The sequence below is a fragment of the Psammomys obesus genome, unplaced genomic scaffold (assembly GCF_907164565.1).
Source record: "Psammomys obesus unplaced genomic scaffold, mPsaObe1.curated_primary_1811, whole genome shotgun sequence".
Lineage (NCBI taxonomy): Eukaryota > Metazoa > Chordata > Mammalia > Rodentia > Muridae > Psammomys > Psammomys obesus.
In genome coordinates, this window is record NW_026596110.1 from 585,033 (window position 1) to 601,076 (window position 16,044).

Sequence of the window (16,044 nt, forward strand, 5' to 3'; positions counted from 1 at the left end):
GAAGGAAGGAAGGAAGGAAGGAAGGAAGGAAGGAAGGAAGGAAGGAAAATGGATGGAAGGAAGAAAGTAAGGGAAGAAGAAAGAAAGGAAAAAAGGAAGGGAAGGAGGAAAGCAAAAGGAAAGAAAGAAAGAAAGAAAGAAAGAAAGAAAGAAAGAAAGAAAGAAAGAAAGAAAGAAAGAAAGAAAGGGAGATGGAAGGAAGAAAGAGAGGGAGGAGGGAGGAAGAAAGGAAGGAATGAAAAAAGGAAGGAAAGAAGGAAGAAAAGAAAAAGGACCCCAATCAGCAGAAATATTGACTCAGTAATGCTAAATTTCATTTGGTTGATAAACACCTTTTGAGTTTTTGGTAATCTTAAGTAAGGTCAGTTTGTAGATAGCTTATTTTCATTCCATTAATGAAGTGTGGAAAAAATGCTTGGGGAGCCCATTGTGATGCCCTAGAACTTCTTCAAGGAATTTTCTGTCCATTTAGCCCCCAAATTAGTATTAGCAGCTTGATTGTATAAATGTCCAAAGAACACTTGATTAATTTTATTGTTCAGTTAGCCCATTTGTGGGACCTTGCAAAACTTATTTGGCTCACGTGACCTCTGAAGAAGTAGTATCATCTATTCCCTGTCTTTTGCTTCAGCTACATTACTTTCCTTGGGGGATATGGCCATAGGATTACTGACTTCTTGAGGAGGTTTACTGTCTTAGTTGTTCATATTTGTACTATTGCAATTGGATCCAGGCATGTGGGTTTATGGTGATTGAAGTGTTTTTTGGCAAAGCTATCTGGTCTCATCTTTATTGAGTGGTGTTTCCTTCTTTGGTTGCTGTTGCTCATTCCTCACTCCGTGTTTCCAGCCAAGTGTTATGGTTGTGGGATCCCTGGTAGATAGTATTTAAGTGGATCACCTGGTGTCACAAATGAATGAAGACAGGTTAGAAAGAAAGGATGACAGAGGCAGCAAAAAGGAATTAGAGAGACTCTGGGTCTGCAGTCCCTAGTCCCTAGCGGATAGAGGTAGGTGAGAAAGAGAGAGTCCTGTACAGGCTTTTGCTAGACTGAGATTAAAACATTTGGTGAGACTGGAATAGAGGATAGGGAAGAAGACAATGAAGGTCAGTTACCTGAATCCCAGCCTAGTGTGGCTGCTGGAGGTTCCTGGTAGAGAGTGATTCTGTGGGGTTGCAGGATTAACAAAGAAAGGAAATGAGCTAGAAGGAAAAGCTGAAAGGGGTGGTGGGAAAAACTAGGGCAAGATGGCAGGGTGGAGACTGAGTTTACCAATGTCATTTATTCCATCAGTTCTTATGAGATGAATTAGATAACATTTTAAAACCACTTAAGTTCCTGCCACAGAGCATTGGAGAATGCTATCTCTGTTGCTGGACTGAGATAAGACGCTACTTCTTAGACACATAAGAAACTGGTATTTAAAAAAAAAAGTCCTTTTAAAGAAAAGCTGCAAAGAAAGTGTTATAAGCTCACAGAGCTGGCTCCTACCTTTTCTGTTGTTTCTGCCTGACATTTGACACAGTTTCAACAAAATCAACATCATTACATTATTATTACTTAAACTTCAAACCTCTTAGATTTTGCCAACTTTCCCTTTCTTTTATTTTCCACCTCAGAATTCAATTTAGAATAAAGCAGATGCTGAGCCTGATGGCCAACTGATGGGCAGAGTGAATGGAATTTTATATAAGAAGTGGGAAATAGTAAGAGCTGGAGGGGACGGGAACTCCACAAGGAGAGCAAGAGAACAAGATAATTTGAACACAGGGAACTTCCCAGAAAATCATACTCCAACCAAGGACTATTCGTGGAGATGACCTGGAACCCCTGCACAGGTGTAGCCCTTGGCAGGTCAGTGTCCAAGTGGGTTACCTAGTAATGAGAAGAGGGACTGCCTCTGACATCATCTGATTGGCCTGCTTTTTGATCATCTCCCCCTGATGGGGGAGCAGCCCTACCAGGCCACAGTAGAGGACAATGCAGCCACTTTTGATGAGAACTGATAGACTAAGATCAGAAAGAAGAGGAGAACCTCCCCTATCAGTGGACTTGGGGAGTGGCATGCATGCAGAAAGGGGAGGGAGGGTGGGATCAGAAAGGGAGGAGGGAGGGGCTTATGGGGGGATACAAAATGAATAAAGTGTAATTAATAAAAAAATTAAAAAAATAAAAAAGCAAAATACATAAATAAATAAATAAATAAAGAATATTACATCCTATTCCTTTTCCCCTGTCTTTTTGAGCTCCCTCTTTGTTTGCAACAGTTCTCAAACATTCTTTCATATAATGACCATGACCGTTTTTAGGAGTAGCACTTAGGTATTTGTTTAATAGAACACCCCTAAATTTGGCCTTAGCTGATATATGTCTGACAGTTCAACTCTGTGACTGGTAGAAGACAAACACTTTCCAAAGAGTCTAGCACACACTGGGCAAGCACTGATCATGTGGGTAAAGTTAAGGTTGTGTTTACCAAAACTCTCTACCATGAATTTACCTTTAAAGTCTTTGTCTTGCTGGAACCTATGGAAGCAGTTCACTAATTGCATGCCACATTAGGCAGTACAGAGTCATGTTTCACCTTGCTGAGGAAAAAAAAAAAAAAAAAAAAAAAAACATTATTTGCAAGTATCGTATATGGAAGAGTTTTATTTTCTCCCCATTTATCTTTATTGACACTTTGTATCAGTATGATCAGTTATTTTATAACTTGGATCATATTCTTGAATCATATAACTTGGATCATATTCTTGGATCATATAAAATTCATGGTTTGGTTGTTCCAATTGCTTTGGGTTTGGCCACTGGAAGTCTTTTACTTGTCGTTATTGTGTTGTTTTGAGATTTTCCACTTGTGGAGACTACAAAATCCCCAGGCTCACTATGTATATTTACTATCCATTTCTACGTAACTCTTCTAAAAAGTATTTAAAGTTTTGTTTTACGAGTTTGGTCTGCACATATGTCTGTGTACCATGTGTGTGCCTGATGATTGCGGAGGAAAGAAAAGAGTGTCGGATGCCATGGAGCTGAAGTTACAGATGGTTGTGAGCCACCAAGTGAGTGCTCAGAGTCAAACCCAGGTCCTCTGGAATTGTTGCCAGTGCTCTTATCTACAGATATATCTCTCCAGCCACCCCTCCAACTCCTTATTCTTTAGTGTGCATAACTAGGTAATGTATACAGCCATGCATGGGGCTTGGTGGTTAAGTATTTTTGCTACTCTCACAGAGGACCAAGCTTCAGTTCCCAACAACCATAGCAGGTTGCCCCCAATCTGCTGCATCTTTAGTTCCAGAGGACTGGACAACCTCTTCTGGCTTCTGTAGGTACTTATACCTAGACACAGAAACACACAGGTACATAAGAATTTTAAAGTATTTAAATCCACATTTAGACATTTATCTATAAACTGATTAGCCTATGTTAAATTCATGTTGATATCTCCAGGTCTAGTTTCATGTCACATGATTTATTCTAACTTTATTGTTTGCTTTTCTATAACCTCCCATTACATCGGTGATACACTGTGCTCATAGCATCTGCCATTTATTTATTTATTTGTTTGTTTAACCTTGTTATATGTGTGGGCAGCTATTTCAGATTTGTTAATGCATATCCCATGAGAAGCAATTTTCTACTAGAATATTGCTTACATTCCTTTTCTGAGTATAATTTGAACATCTTTGGATCAGCCTCATGACCTCTCAAGGTGATCCTTCCTAATATAGAATTATATTTGGCTTTCTCGATTCTGTAAATATTCTCCTCACAGCCTGATCCTGTTGGCATATCTAAATCAATTTGCATGAAGTCTAGACCCTGCATGTCTTTTATTGATAGTTTCTGCTAAGAGCTATTTGTGTACGTATTCTTGACAATATTGATTCTAGAAGCTACTCTTTTAATTTATGTGACAGTTATTGACTAAATATTACTAGCAATGAGTTTTTATTAGGCCCTTGGGTATTCCAGATTTGATTTGTTCAAGAGATGTTGTTAGGAGACATCACAGAAAAGGAAACTTGGATTTCAAGAAATCCCATGAGTTGTGATATGGGGACAAGGTGATGTCATTGTTTACCTAGATTGATAAATCTACTATAATATCAATGTAAAACATCAGCAAATAGTCTCCTCTAGCAGTCAATCTAAAATAAAAAGTCACAGTATAGCTTACTCCCAGATGTCACAGGCATGTACTAATCCACATGCCCTGTGTTTAGATATCAAAACCTCTTCAGTAAATGCAGCCTTCTGTGCTTCTGTTTCATGCATCTCACTTATGAATTACAGGGGGAAAAACCCTAAAGTATATGAATGTATTAATATATTCCATTTATTTTTTATGTATAAGGATCAATCACTTTATAAATACTGTATTGTGTTGGTCAAAAGCCAGTCTAGATTTAGAATGCCAATCTCACATGAATATTAGTTAGCAAAACTGTTCACCAAAAGTAAAGCAGTAACCAACCAAGGACCATGTATGGAGAGGATCCAGACCTCCAGCTCAGATGTAGCCATAGGCAACTCAGTCTATATGTGGGTTCCCTGGTAAGGTGAGCACGGGCTGTCTCTGACATAGACTATGTTGCTCACTCTTTGATCACTTTCCCCTGGAAGGGAGGCTGTGCCAGGCTACAGAGGAAGAGGATGCAGGCAGTCCTGATGAGACTTGATTGGCTATGGTCAGATAGTAATGGAAAAAGGCTTCCACTTTCTGTGGACTAGGGAAGGGGAATAGGGGGGAAGAGACAAGGGAGGGGACTACAATTGGGATATAAAGTAAAAAAGTTATAAAACAAATAATTTTAAAAAGACAAAAACAAATTAACAAAAGTAAATCAGTGACAGATTAGTAGAATGTTTCCCAAAGAGCTTATGTTTTAGCAAAAGCCATTGTTTAAGTCACACTGTTTAAGTCATTAAGTCTAAGTCATTGAAATAAAAAAGTAGGGCTACTCAAAAAGAACAGACTGCTGGTGGGAAGTCAAAGAGGAAGGTACTAAGAGCACTAAGCCATGGACATTCAGGCATAAAAGACAGCATTTTTCCTATCAACAGTAAAGAAAAAGAGATGGTACTACTTGCACACAGAAGAGGACTAGAGAGAAACAGAATTTAAATGGTTCCAGTGTAGCCATTTGTTCATGAAGGAGTTGGTTAACTACACACCAACTTCCCACACTCAACAAAAGCCACCAGCCCTCTATAATCTGCTCAGTCTCTACAATTAGCTGCCAAGTACTAACTGTAAATCTGCAAAGATTTTACTCCAGGGGTTTTGTTTTGCAACTCTGGTGTTGTTCTGGGCCCTATCAATAGTGAAAGCAAAGAAGCTGCAGGGTTGCCCTGTTTCCTCTCTTTAGAGAGACACAGAGTCCCAAGTTCAATGGAATGGTATTACCTGATCCTCAGGATATGAAAACACACCTGCAACTGTTCTTATTTGTTATTCACACACACAACATAATTTTTAATTTTTATTTTTTATATTAATTACAGTTTATTTACTTTGTATCCCAGCTATAGACCCCTCCCACATTCCCTCCCAATCCCACCCTCCATCCCTCATCTCCTCCCTGCCCCTCTCTAAGTCCACTGATAAGGGAGGTGCTCCTCCCTTTCCATCTGACCTAAGCTTATCAGGTCTCTTCAGGATTGGCCGCAATGTCCTCCTCTGTGGTCTAGCAAAGCTGCTCCTCCCTCGGGGGTAGGGAGGTCAAAGAGGCAGCCACTAAGTTCATGTCAGAGACAGTCCCTGTTCTCCTTACTAGGGTACCCATTTGCATACTAAGCTGCCATGGTCTCCATCCATGCAGGGGGTCTAAGTTATATCCATGAATGGTTCTTGGTTGGTGAGTAAGTCTCAGAAAAGACCCCTGTGCCCAGATATATTTGGTCTTTGTGGAGCTCCTGTTCTCTCCACATCTTACTAACTCCCCTTTCTTTCCTATGATTCCCTGTACTCTGCTCAAAGTTTGGTTATGAGTCTCAGCAACTGCTTTGATACACTGCTAGGTAGAGTCTTTCAGAGGCCCTATGTGGTAGGCTCCTGTCCTGTTACTTGTTTTCTCCTACTTCCAATGTCCATTCCATTTTTCTTTGTAAGTGAGGATTGATCATCTCACCCTGGGTCCTTCTTGTTTAGCTTCTTTAGGTGTGCAGATTTTAGTATATTTATCCTATCTTTTAGGTCTAGTATCCACTTATAAGTGAGTATATACCGTGTGTGACATTCTGCTTCTGGGATACCTCACTCAAGATGATCTTTTCAAAGTCCCACCATTTGCCTACAAATTTCATGATTTCCTTGTTTTTAATTGCTGAGTAGCATTCCATTGTGTAAATGTACCACAATTTCTGTATCCATTCCTCAATTAACTAAATTTGATAGTGTTGTCAGGGAATTGAAACTTACCATGTATTATCTTCAATCTGTAAGAGGCCTAATGTTTATGTGCCATATAATGGGGGAAATTCCTCTCTTAATAATACAATGTTAGGATGTACTTAGATGTCTGAATTGTTCACAGGTGAAAAACAGGTGGGATTAAGCAAGGGAAATTCAACTAACAATAGCAGTGATAACATAGGGTGATTAAATGATCCTTCCTTTTTTATTCCCAATGTCACATATGTATTCATTTACAGTTTAATACAATGAATAGAAAATGATGGAAGGGTCATATTTTTCTGTGATGTTAGCAAAGAGAATCCTTATGGAATGAGAAAAATGTAGTATCAAGGAGAAAAATAAAAGCTTTCATAAATCCTAGGCTTGAACATGGATAAGACTAAGCTATTCTGAATCTTAACAAAATTTTCTCTGGAAAAGGTAAATAGAAAATTTAGCTGCCTAAGCCTTTAAGACAAATTGAGGGCACTGTATATTTGGAAGTCGATATTTTAAAATTGGCCTGATTAAACTTTCTTTAATAAATATATTACTTGGCAATGAAAAGGAATATGAATGTCATCTTCTTCACTTGATTTGTTAACAATATAAGACAATTATTGACTGTTCTATTTCAATCTGAATGACACTGTATCAAATTGTGTATTGAACATATAACACTGCCAAAGAAGATAAAGTGATGGAGAAAGTCTTAGACAAATGCTAAGACACTAAAAGGATATTTCCCCCACTGTCATCAGGAAGAAGTACACAGTGAAGGAAGAAAACCTCTCTCAGCCACAGCTCACTTCTCAGAGTTCCAGTTTTTCTGAAAAAAATAACATGTGTTATTGAAAACAATAACACATATGAATGTCTCTGCCAAGCACAGGGACCAGTAATTGGAGCTGCAGTAAGCATGGAGAGGCTTAAAAGAATAAGACTTCAGGAAGATAAACTAACCCAAGTGTCTATTTTAAGGTTAGGAGAATGAGGCCAAGTCCGATTACTTATGGGAAGGGTATTGCTTATGGACAGTGGGAGACCTGCCTCTAAATGCTGCTGTGCAGGTGCCTAGTTTGCAATTCCTGCTTTATACCATTGTGTTGAACAGCACCTGAATAGCAGTGGACTAACTGCTGGTTCTTTCCCCAAACACAGAGTACCCTAATTTCAGAGCATTCAATGCAGATTCCCAAGCCCATGGAGGCCTGTGTGCCACTGACTCCAGGAGCAATTTATAGCCTTTTTTGTTCATCTGCAACAAAAACAAGATTACTATTTAGAACTGAGGTAACTATTCTCACAATTCTCCATGAATCTGGCAGGCATGTATTCTTTTGAAGGTAAACACTGTCAACTTTAAATATTTGACTCTTTTTAGTATATTTTAAAAGGTGATAGTTTAATGTTCCCCTAGTATTCTATGACAGAAATGCACCACAGAAAATTAAAACAGGAAATCCCCTTTTCACAAACAACTCTGAGACTAGTGATAACATAGTGTTAGGAAAAGGCAGAAATCCCAGGGAATGGAAATGCTTCACCTTTTCACCAAATGGTAATGTTGTTAGTTTTCGATTCTATATCATTGTCCTGAAAATATATAATCTTTAGTGGACATAGAAAACAAACAAACAAATACACAATGCATAGCCCACATAATTACTTGGACAAGTAGATTGAAGATAGACAGACAGATAGATGATAAGTAGATACATAGATCCACGCATGATACATCTGTGCAATATGATCTAGGGCAGTTGCTGTGACAAAGAAAATGTTTTACTGTCTAAATATTTGCTCACTATGTAGGAACCAATAGAGTTGAGACTAGGCTGGAAGCTGGAAAGAGTTCTCATTGATTGCAACTGCCCTTTCATGTTCAGAGCCAGATGACTAGAAAAAATAGGGAGCCCTGTGTGCTAGCAAGTAATTTGGAAGAGCTTGGCTAATTTGCCTTACAATAATTGCTTAGAAACATTGTCAAAGTGCCTATGTCTCTCTATGACAAATACTGTCAGGCTGGGGTTCTCTGTGCTAGTGGATCAAGTGTCAGGACTACTCACTAGTGAGACATCTGTGCACATCTGGAATAACCCAAAGGACACACACTAAACTGGACTTGAAATGATATTGTACACAGGCCTCTTGCCTGCTGTGTAAACTCCTGTATCTGCATCATGTAGCCACTGAATGTAATTAAAAAAGGAAAAGCATTGAATCCATATTACACCCTGATTTTTCTTCACCCATAAAGTGGGAAGGTTGATGTCTACCTCATTTGCTGAATGTTATTATAACATAAATGCAAAATCAGTAACTATTATATCATTATATATCTGTCATTAAAATTACATAAATGTAAAATTAGTGAAAGTGTTCTACTGACTGTATAATATACATATGTTTATATTTACCTATGTATATACATAAATCCTACCCATATTACAATCAGTAAATAGGTACAGTTGGAGGTCACAGTCTTCAGAATGTGAATCAGTTTCCCCAGCTTGCCTTACATTTGCATTCAGGAACAATTATGATCCTCACTCACTTTCATCCTGAAAATATGACCCATTTTGGAAAAGTTATATGATTGCCCTAAATAAAGATAAAAAGGAGAGCACTGATTTCACAGACATCCAGGAATAGATTCTGCCTTGGTGCTGATGAATGAAGTATTGCTAGACAATCACTGGGTTAGTACAGGTCTTCCTGCAGATACCAAAAGACTTCACTAATTTTACTTCAAAGCCTTGGCAACTTTTTCAAGGAGTGTTTCTGCTTTCTGTTTAATATATCACTGTGCATTGATTTTGTGTGGTTTGATCTTCAAATGTCTTCTTGGCCTTTCTTTTTTTTGTTGTTGTTTTTTGTTTTTTTAATTTTTTTATTAATTACACTTTATTCATTTTGTATCCCCCCATAAGCCCCTCCCTCCTCCCCTCCCGATCCCACCCTCCCTCCCCTTTCTGCATGCATGCCACTCCCCAAGTCCACTGATAGGGGAGGTTCTCCTCTTCTTTCTGATCTTAGTCTATCAGTTCTCATCAAAAGTGGCTGCATTGTCCTCTACTGTGGCCTGGTAGGGCTGCTCCCCCATCAGGGGGAGATGATCAAAGAGCAGGCCAATCAGATGATGTCAGAGGCAGTCCCTCTTCTCATTACTAGGTAACCCACTTGGACACTGACCTGCCATGGGCTACACCTGTGCAGGGGTTCCAGGTCATCTCCACGAATAGTCCTTGGTTGGAGTATGAGTCTCTGGGAAGTTCCCTGTGTTCAAATTATCTTGTTCTGTTGCTCTCCTTGTGGAGTTCCCGTCCCCTCCAGCTCTTACTATTTCCCACTTCTTACATAGAATTCCATTCACTCTGCCCATCAGTTGGCCATCAGGCTCAGCATCTGCTTTGACGGTCTATACTGCAGAAGCTTTCAGAGGCCCTCTGTGGCAGGTTTCAAGGTTGTTTCCTGTTTTCTTCTGGCTTTCAGAGGCCATCAGGCTCAGCATCTGCTTTGACGGTCTATACTGCAGAAGCTTTCAGAGGCCCTCTGTGGCAGGTTTCAAGGTTGTTTCCTGTTTTCTTCTGGCTTTCAGAGGCCCTTTGTAGCAGGTTCCGAGGTTGTTTCCTATTTTCTTTTTCTTCTGATGTCCATCCTCTTTGCCTTTCAGGATGGGGACTGAACATTTTAGTTAGGGTCCTCTCTTTTGCTTAGTTTGTTTAGATGTACAGATTTTAGTGGGTTTATTCTATATTGTATGTTTATATGAGTGAGTATATACCATGCGTGTCTTTTTGCTTCTGGGACAACTCACTCAGGATGATCCTTTCCAGGTCCCACCATTTACCTGCAAATTTCATGATTTCCTTATTTTTCATTGCTGAGTAATACTCCATTGTATAGATGTACCACAGTTTCTGCATCCATTCTTCAGTTGAGGGGCATCTGGGTTGTTTCCAGCTTCTGGCTATTACAAATAAAGCTGCTACAAACATTCTTACTCTTGTTTTCCTCTTGAAATTTTTCTTTCAGTCTAACAAATAGTACTTTAGCAAATCTCACTCCAAACACTGACCTGACAAGCAAATCTGGAAGATGGATTCAAATTGATTCCATAATTTGCACCTCACTCTCAGGACTGATACACAAGTATCTTCCTCAGTTTACAAGTTCATCTAAATAAACCATTCTTTAAATAGAGCTCTAGACATTTTTTATTTTCATTCCAAATTCAACATCAAAGTCAAAATTCCTTACTGTTCCTTTTTTTAATTTTGTGTTTTTTATTTAATTATTTTTATTTTTATTAATTACAGTTTATTCACTTTGTATCCCCCCTGTACCTTCCTCCCTCCTCTCCTCCCAACCCGACCCTCCCTCTTCCCCACCTGTGTCCCTCTCCCAGTCCACTGATAAGGGAGGTCCTCCTCTCCTTCCATCTGACCCCAGTCTATCAGGACTCATCAAGAGTGGCTGTATTGTCTTTTTCTGTGGCCTGGTAAGGCTGCTCCCCCCTCAGGGGGAGGTGATCAAAGGGCAGGCCAATCAGTTCCTGTCAGAGACAATCCCTGTCCCCATTACTGTGTAGGCCACTTGGATACTGAACTGCCATAGGCTACCTCTGTGCAGGGGTTCCAGATCATCTCTATGAGTGGTCCTTGGCTGGAGTATCAGTTTCAGAAAAGAACCCTGTGCCCAGAATTTTAGGATCTGTCACTGTCCTTGTGGAGCTTCTGTCCTTTCCAGGTCTTACTATCTCCACTTTTTTTTATAAGATTCCCTGTACTCTGCCCAAAGTTTGGCTATGAGTCTCAGCATCTGCCTTGATACCTTGCAGGGTAGAGCTTTTCAGAGGCCCTCTGTGGTAAGCTCCTACCCTGTTCCCTGTTTTCTCCCTTCTCCAATGTCCATCCTCTTTGCCTTTCTGAATGGAGATTGAACATCTTAACCAAAGTCCTCCTTCCTGATTAGCTTCCTCGGGTGTACAGATTTTAGTTTGTTTATCCTATGTTATATGTCTAGTATCCACTTATGAGTGAGTATATACCCTGTATGTCTTTCTGCTTTGGGGATACCTCACTCAGGATAATCTTTCCTAGGTTCCACCATTTGCCTGCGAATTTCATGATTTCCTTGTTTTTAATTGCTGAGTAGTATTCCATTGTATAAAAATAACCTAGAACCTCGGCTCGGATGTAGCCCATGATGGCTCATTGTCCAAGTGGGTACCCTGGTAAGGGGAACAGGGACTGTTTCTGACATGAACTCAATGGCTGGTTCCTTGACACCCCCCCCCCCCCGGGAGGGCGAGGAGCGGCCCTGCTAGGCCACAGAGGAGGACTTTTCAGCCAGTCCAGAAGATACCTGATGGACCAGGATTGGATGAGGGGGGAGGGGGTCCTTCCCTATAGGTGAACTTGGAGGGGGGCGGGGAGGAGATGAGGGAGGGTGGGTGGGAATGGGAGGGAATGAGGGATCAGGATACAGCTGGGATACAAAGTTAATGAACTGTAACTAATATTAAAAAATTTAAAAAAATTTTAAATGAAAATAATTCTTTCCATTATTCCCTGATGATTCCCATTATTCTACTTATATGAAAATTCTTTATCTTCACCTCCATGCTGTTTGCTCCACAACATAAAATATTTACGGAATAAAGGGAAAAATAAAGAGAAAAACATTGTTTTCAGACAGAATATACTATAGTTGGTCATAATTACAAAGTAACCTTGCTTTTGCCAATGTCATGATCCCTTTCAGGGTCTGAAGCCCCTAAAAACATCAAGCACTGAATATTGGGTAGCCCTGACTAGATTCATGCTGTGACATTGGTGGTGATCTGTTTTTATTGTTACAGGGAATGAAAGCTTAGAAGAGAACTACGTCCAAGACAGTAAAATGGGGTTTGTCATCAACGCCATCTACGCCATGGCACACGGTCTGCAGAATATGCACCATGCTCTGTGTCCTGGCCATGTGGGCCTGTGTGATGCCATGAAGCCTATTGATGGCAGGAAGCTCCTGGATTTCCTCATCAAATCCTCTTTTGTTGGTGTGTCTGGAGAGGAGGTGTGGTTTGATGAGAAGGGAGATGCTCCTGGAAGGTAAAGAATCTCTATCTTTGTGACCCCTGAACAGACAGGTACAACAACTAGGGTTCTGTTTATTTCTGTGGTTTGGGAGTGTTGAAGATAACACCTAGACAGAAAAAAAATACAGCTGAAACTAAGACCACACCACTTCTGCAAAGGCCAAAATACTTAGTCTTTAACTCTAAGAACACCACACCCTGATAGCTACTCTCATACTAAGAAATAACCTGTGCTTTGTCTCAGGATGTCTGAGATCTCCATGAAGGCTTTACAGCTGAATAGCAGAGCCTTGCCAAGCACTGTATGCACCAGGCAGCAACAGTCACATTGATGGACACATGCCACTCTCCTCATGCATACTCCACCAGATTAATACTATGTGACAACAACAAAATCCTATATGTACATCCTTATTTCTCAGGTTAACAAGTTTTTGTTTATATGCCTCAAAAGAAGAAAGAGTTGAGGGTCTGGGAAATGGAATTTGATTTATAGTGGCTTTCAAAAAATTAAGCAAATAGAAAAGGGAAATTATACATAATATGCATATTATATATATTTTTAATGTTTATTAATTACACTTTATTCATTTTGTATCCCCCCATAAGCCCCTCCCTCCTCCCCTCCCAGTCCCACCCTTCCCCCCTTTCTGCATGCATGCCCCTCCCCAAGTCCACTGATAGGGGAGGTCCTCCTCTCCTTCTTTCTGATCTTAGTCTATCAGTTCTCATCAGAAGTGGCTGCATTGTCAGGGTTCTAGGTTTTCTCCACGGATAGTCCTTGGTTGGAGTATGAGTCTCTGGGAAGTTCCCTGTGTCCAAATTTTCTTGTTCTGTTGCTCTCCTTGTGGAGTTCCTGTCCTCTCCAGCTCTTACTATTTCCCACTTCTTACATAAAATTCCATTCACTCTGCCCATCAGTTGGCCATCAGGCTCAGCATCTGCTTTGACAGTCTGCAGGGCAGAGGCTTTCAGGGGTCCTCTGTGGCAGGTTTCTAGGTTGTTTCCTGTTTTCTTTTTCTTCTGATGTCCATCCTCTTTGCCTTTCAGGATGGGGATTGGGCATTTTTAGTTAGGGTCCTCTCTTTTGCTTAGTTTGTTTAGATGTACAGATTTTAGTGGGTTTATTCTATGTTGTATGTTTATATGAATGAGATTTGAGTCATTTTACACACATTCAGTTCTGTAACATTTATTTTGATGCCATCAGTGAGTTCATATATAGCTGGTACATATTGAATATGGTCTATGTTAAGATTAGCTGCATTCATTCATACACATTTCCTAGGAAAGAAATAATAAGAATGGCAAAGGAATTGAAATCTGTAGCATGAAAAGAAAAGACCCTGAACCCATAGATGATACCCAGTGTTTCCATTACACAGATCCTGCTGTCTTCCATAGTGTTGTTCTATAGACTTAGAGATTCCAAGGGACAAATGTTTTATGCTAAGATGAAATATTAGATTAGTTATGTCTTATAACTTGGTGCATTGATTTCCTTCTCTGACACATAATGAAAGTGTGTCACAGTTAGCCTGTTACTAAGAATCACACAGAGAGCAAGTGGTAGAAGCAGTGTGACCTGGGGCTTGTTATCACTTTGCCACACCATGCTGCTTTTTATCTAATCCTAAAATTAGGCAAAATTACTGAAAGCTTTCTTTGTGTCATGATACACTGTGAGAGACTTTGCATGGAGGTGTCAAGTTCCACCTGTGGAGAATCCCTTATGGGGGCTAAGTGGAGTCTCCCAAAAAAAATCGAACAGGATTTGTACAGGATAAATGATATGTCTTTATCAACAATTAAAACCATGTACTACAGGATTCAATACAAGATGGCAGTTAGGTGAGAGCAGATATTGATTGGAATCTGAGTGGAATGGATGATTCAGAGCCAGGGAATGTGGGGCCTTAAGTACCTTAGAAATTGGCATCAGGAGGAATAAAACAGCTTGAGATTTAGAAGAGAGATCACCCAACCACCTAATCCCACTATTGTAATCCTGAGTGCACTGGAAATGGGGTTTAGTAGAGGTTCAGGCTTGCCCTGTAAAACTTTCCTTCATGATTCCAAACAGCAGTAAATAAAACAATAATAATAATAATATATAGCCATAACAGAACTTCAAAACACATGAGGAACTTACACATGTTTGATTAGCACAGGGATGGAGCATTTTCACACTTAGCAAATGCACATTTCCTTCCTCTTTTTCTATTTATACGTCATCCAGATTATCAGCTTTTGTCTCTTTCATCTCTAATTACATTTTAACTTCTGTGTCTTCCTCTGCATCCTTTTTCAGGAATCATTTGCTCTTCTATGAAACTGGTCAACTTAGTCCAATTTTTTTTTTTTCTCACTACTTCCCTTTGGCTTCTAGCTCCTGTCATAACATCACATGTTCTTAGTCCCTCTGGTAATTTTTTCAGTTAGTCATCACATAACATAAACTGAAGGCAGTGAGAAGATTTTGTGTGGATATGATTTACATAAGGACATTTCAAATAAACTACAACAACATTCTGGGAAGAAACACTGGTGTTAAAAAAATGGCATGGGGGAAGCTGATTTATGATTTATGTGCCATTTCTGGAAGCTGTTTTTTAGTAACCTTGAATTCCTTCTTTGATATTCTTAGATTTTGTTGTTATTATTTTTCTTCCTTCATTTGAATATTTTTTTAAAAGTGTTTTCATAAGAAAATATTGTGAATCTAAATGCTAATGAAGTGTAAACAAGTTTTCATATGAGAGAGTGAATGAGGAGGTGCTAATAAGAGTCTCGGAAAAATGACTTTTAGGGAGAAGATGGTTTAATCTAGCAGTTTGCAAATATGACATTATTGATAGCTTGTAAGGAAGTGTCATATTCTAATATGGAGCAAAACGTAGAAATTAATGAAAAGAAAAACAGAGAAAGACTTGTATTGAACAGTCACAACAGGTTCACTGCAGTGAGTGTTCAAAATGAAAGATTTTGGAGGCATAAACTGCTCATTAATCCCCAGATGATTGTTATAAGCTCACAATTAATAGCCACTTAACTCTCACTCAGAGCTACTATGAAATATTCTGATAAGCCACAGCAACAAGGGGGATAATAATGATTAGCCAAAGCCAGAACAGCAAAATGATAAATAACGAGCTCTGGGTGCACTGTAAGTTTTCTCCACTAGCCAAGGGGAAGGTCCTTTATTTTCCATAAGTCGGATTTTAAGGAAACTGCTATTTGTAGAAAGTGTTAGAAGAAGCCTTGAGATACCCCACAGGTGACAGGACACATTTACACAGTAAGAACAGGAGAAACACCACCAGTAAATGAATAGTTATTGTCTAGATAAGGAGGTAGGGCAGGTACACCCAGTAGATTTTAGAAGCCAACTTCAGGCAGCTAGACAGCAGATGTCTATAGTAATGAGAATGAGAATTACAAAGTTTCAAAGAGAAAAGTGTTCCAGAATGGATAAAGCAGGGGCATCGGGGTGTGGTGGGGGTAGAGAACTGTTCAGAAAGAGGAAGATGTGCTGGTCAA

At 39.6% G+C, this 16,044-nt stretch overlaps 1 protein-coding gene across 4 annotated transcripts in view; it reads left to right on the forward strand.

Annotated features, from left to right (window-relative positions):
• Positions 1-16,044, forward strand: part of Grm1 (glutamate metabotropic receptor 1) — a 607,848-nt gene that overhangs the window by 427,222 nt on the left and 164,582 nt on the right. For all 4 annotated transcript variants that reach the window (XM_055629123.1, XM_055629124.1, XM_055629122.1 and 1 more), the window contains exon 5: positions 12,271-12,517. In XM_055629123.1, the coding sequence (XP_055485098.1) occupies positions 12,271-12,517 (247 nt within the window). The remainder of the gene's footprint in view (positions 1-12,270; positions 12,518-16,044) is intronic.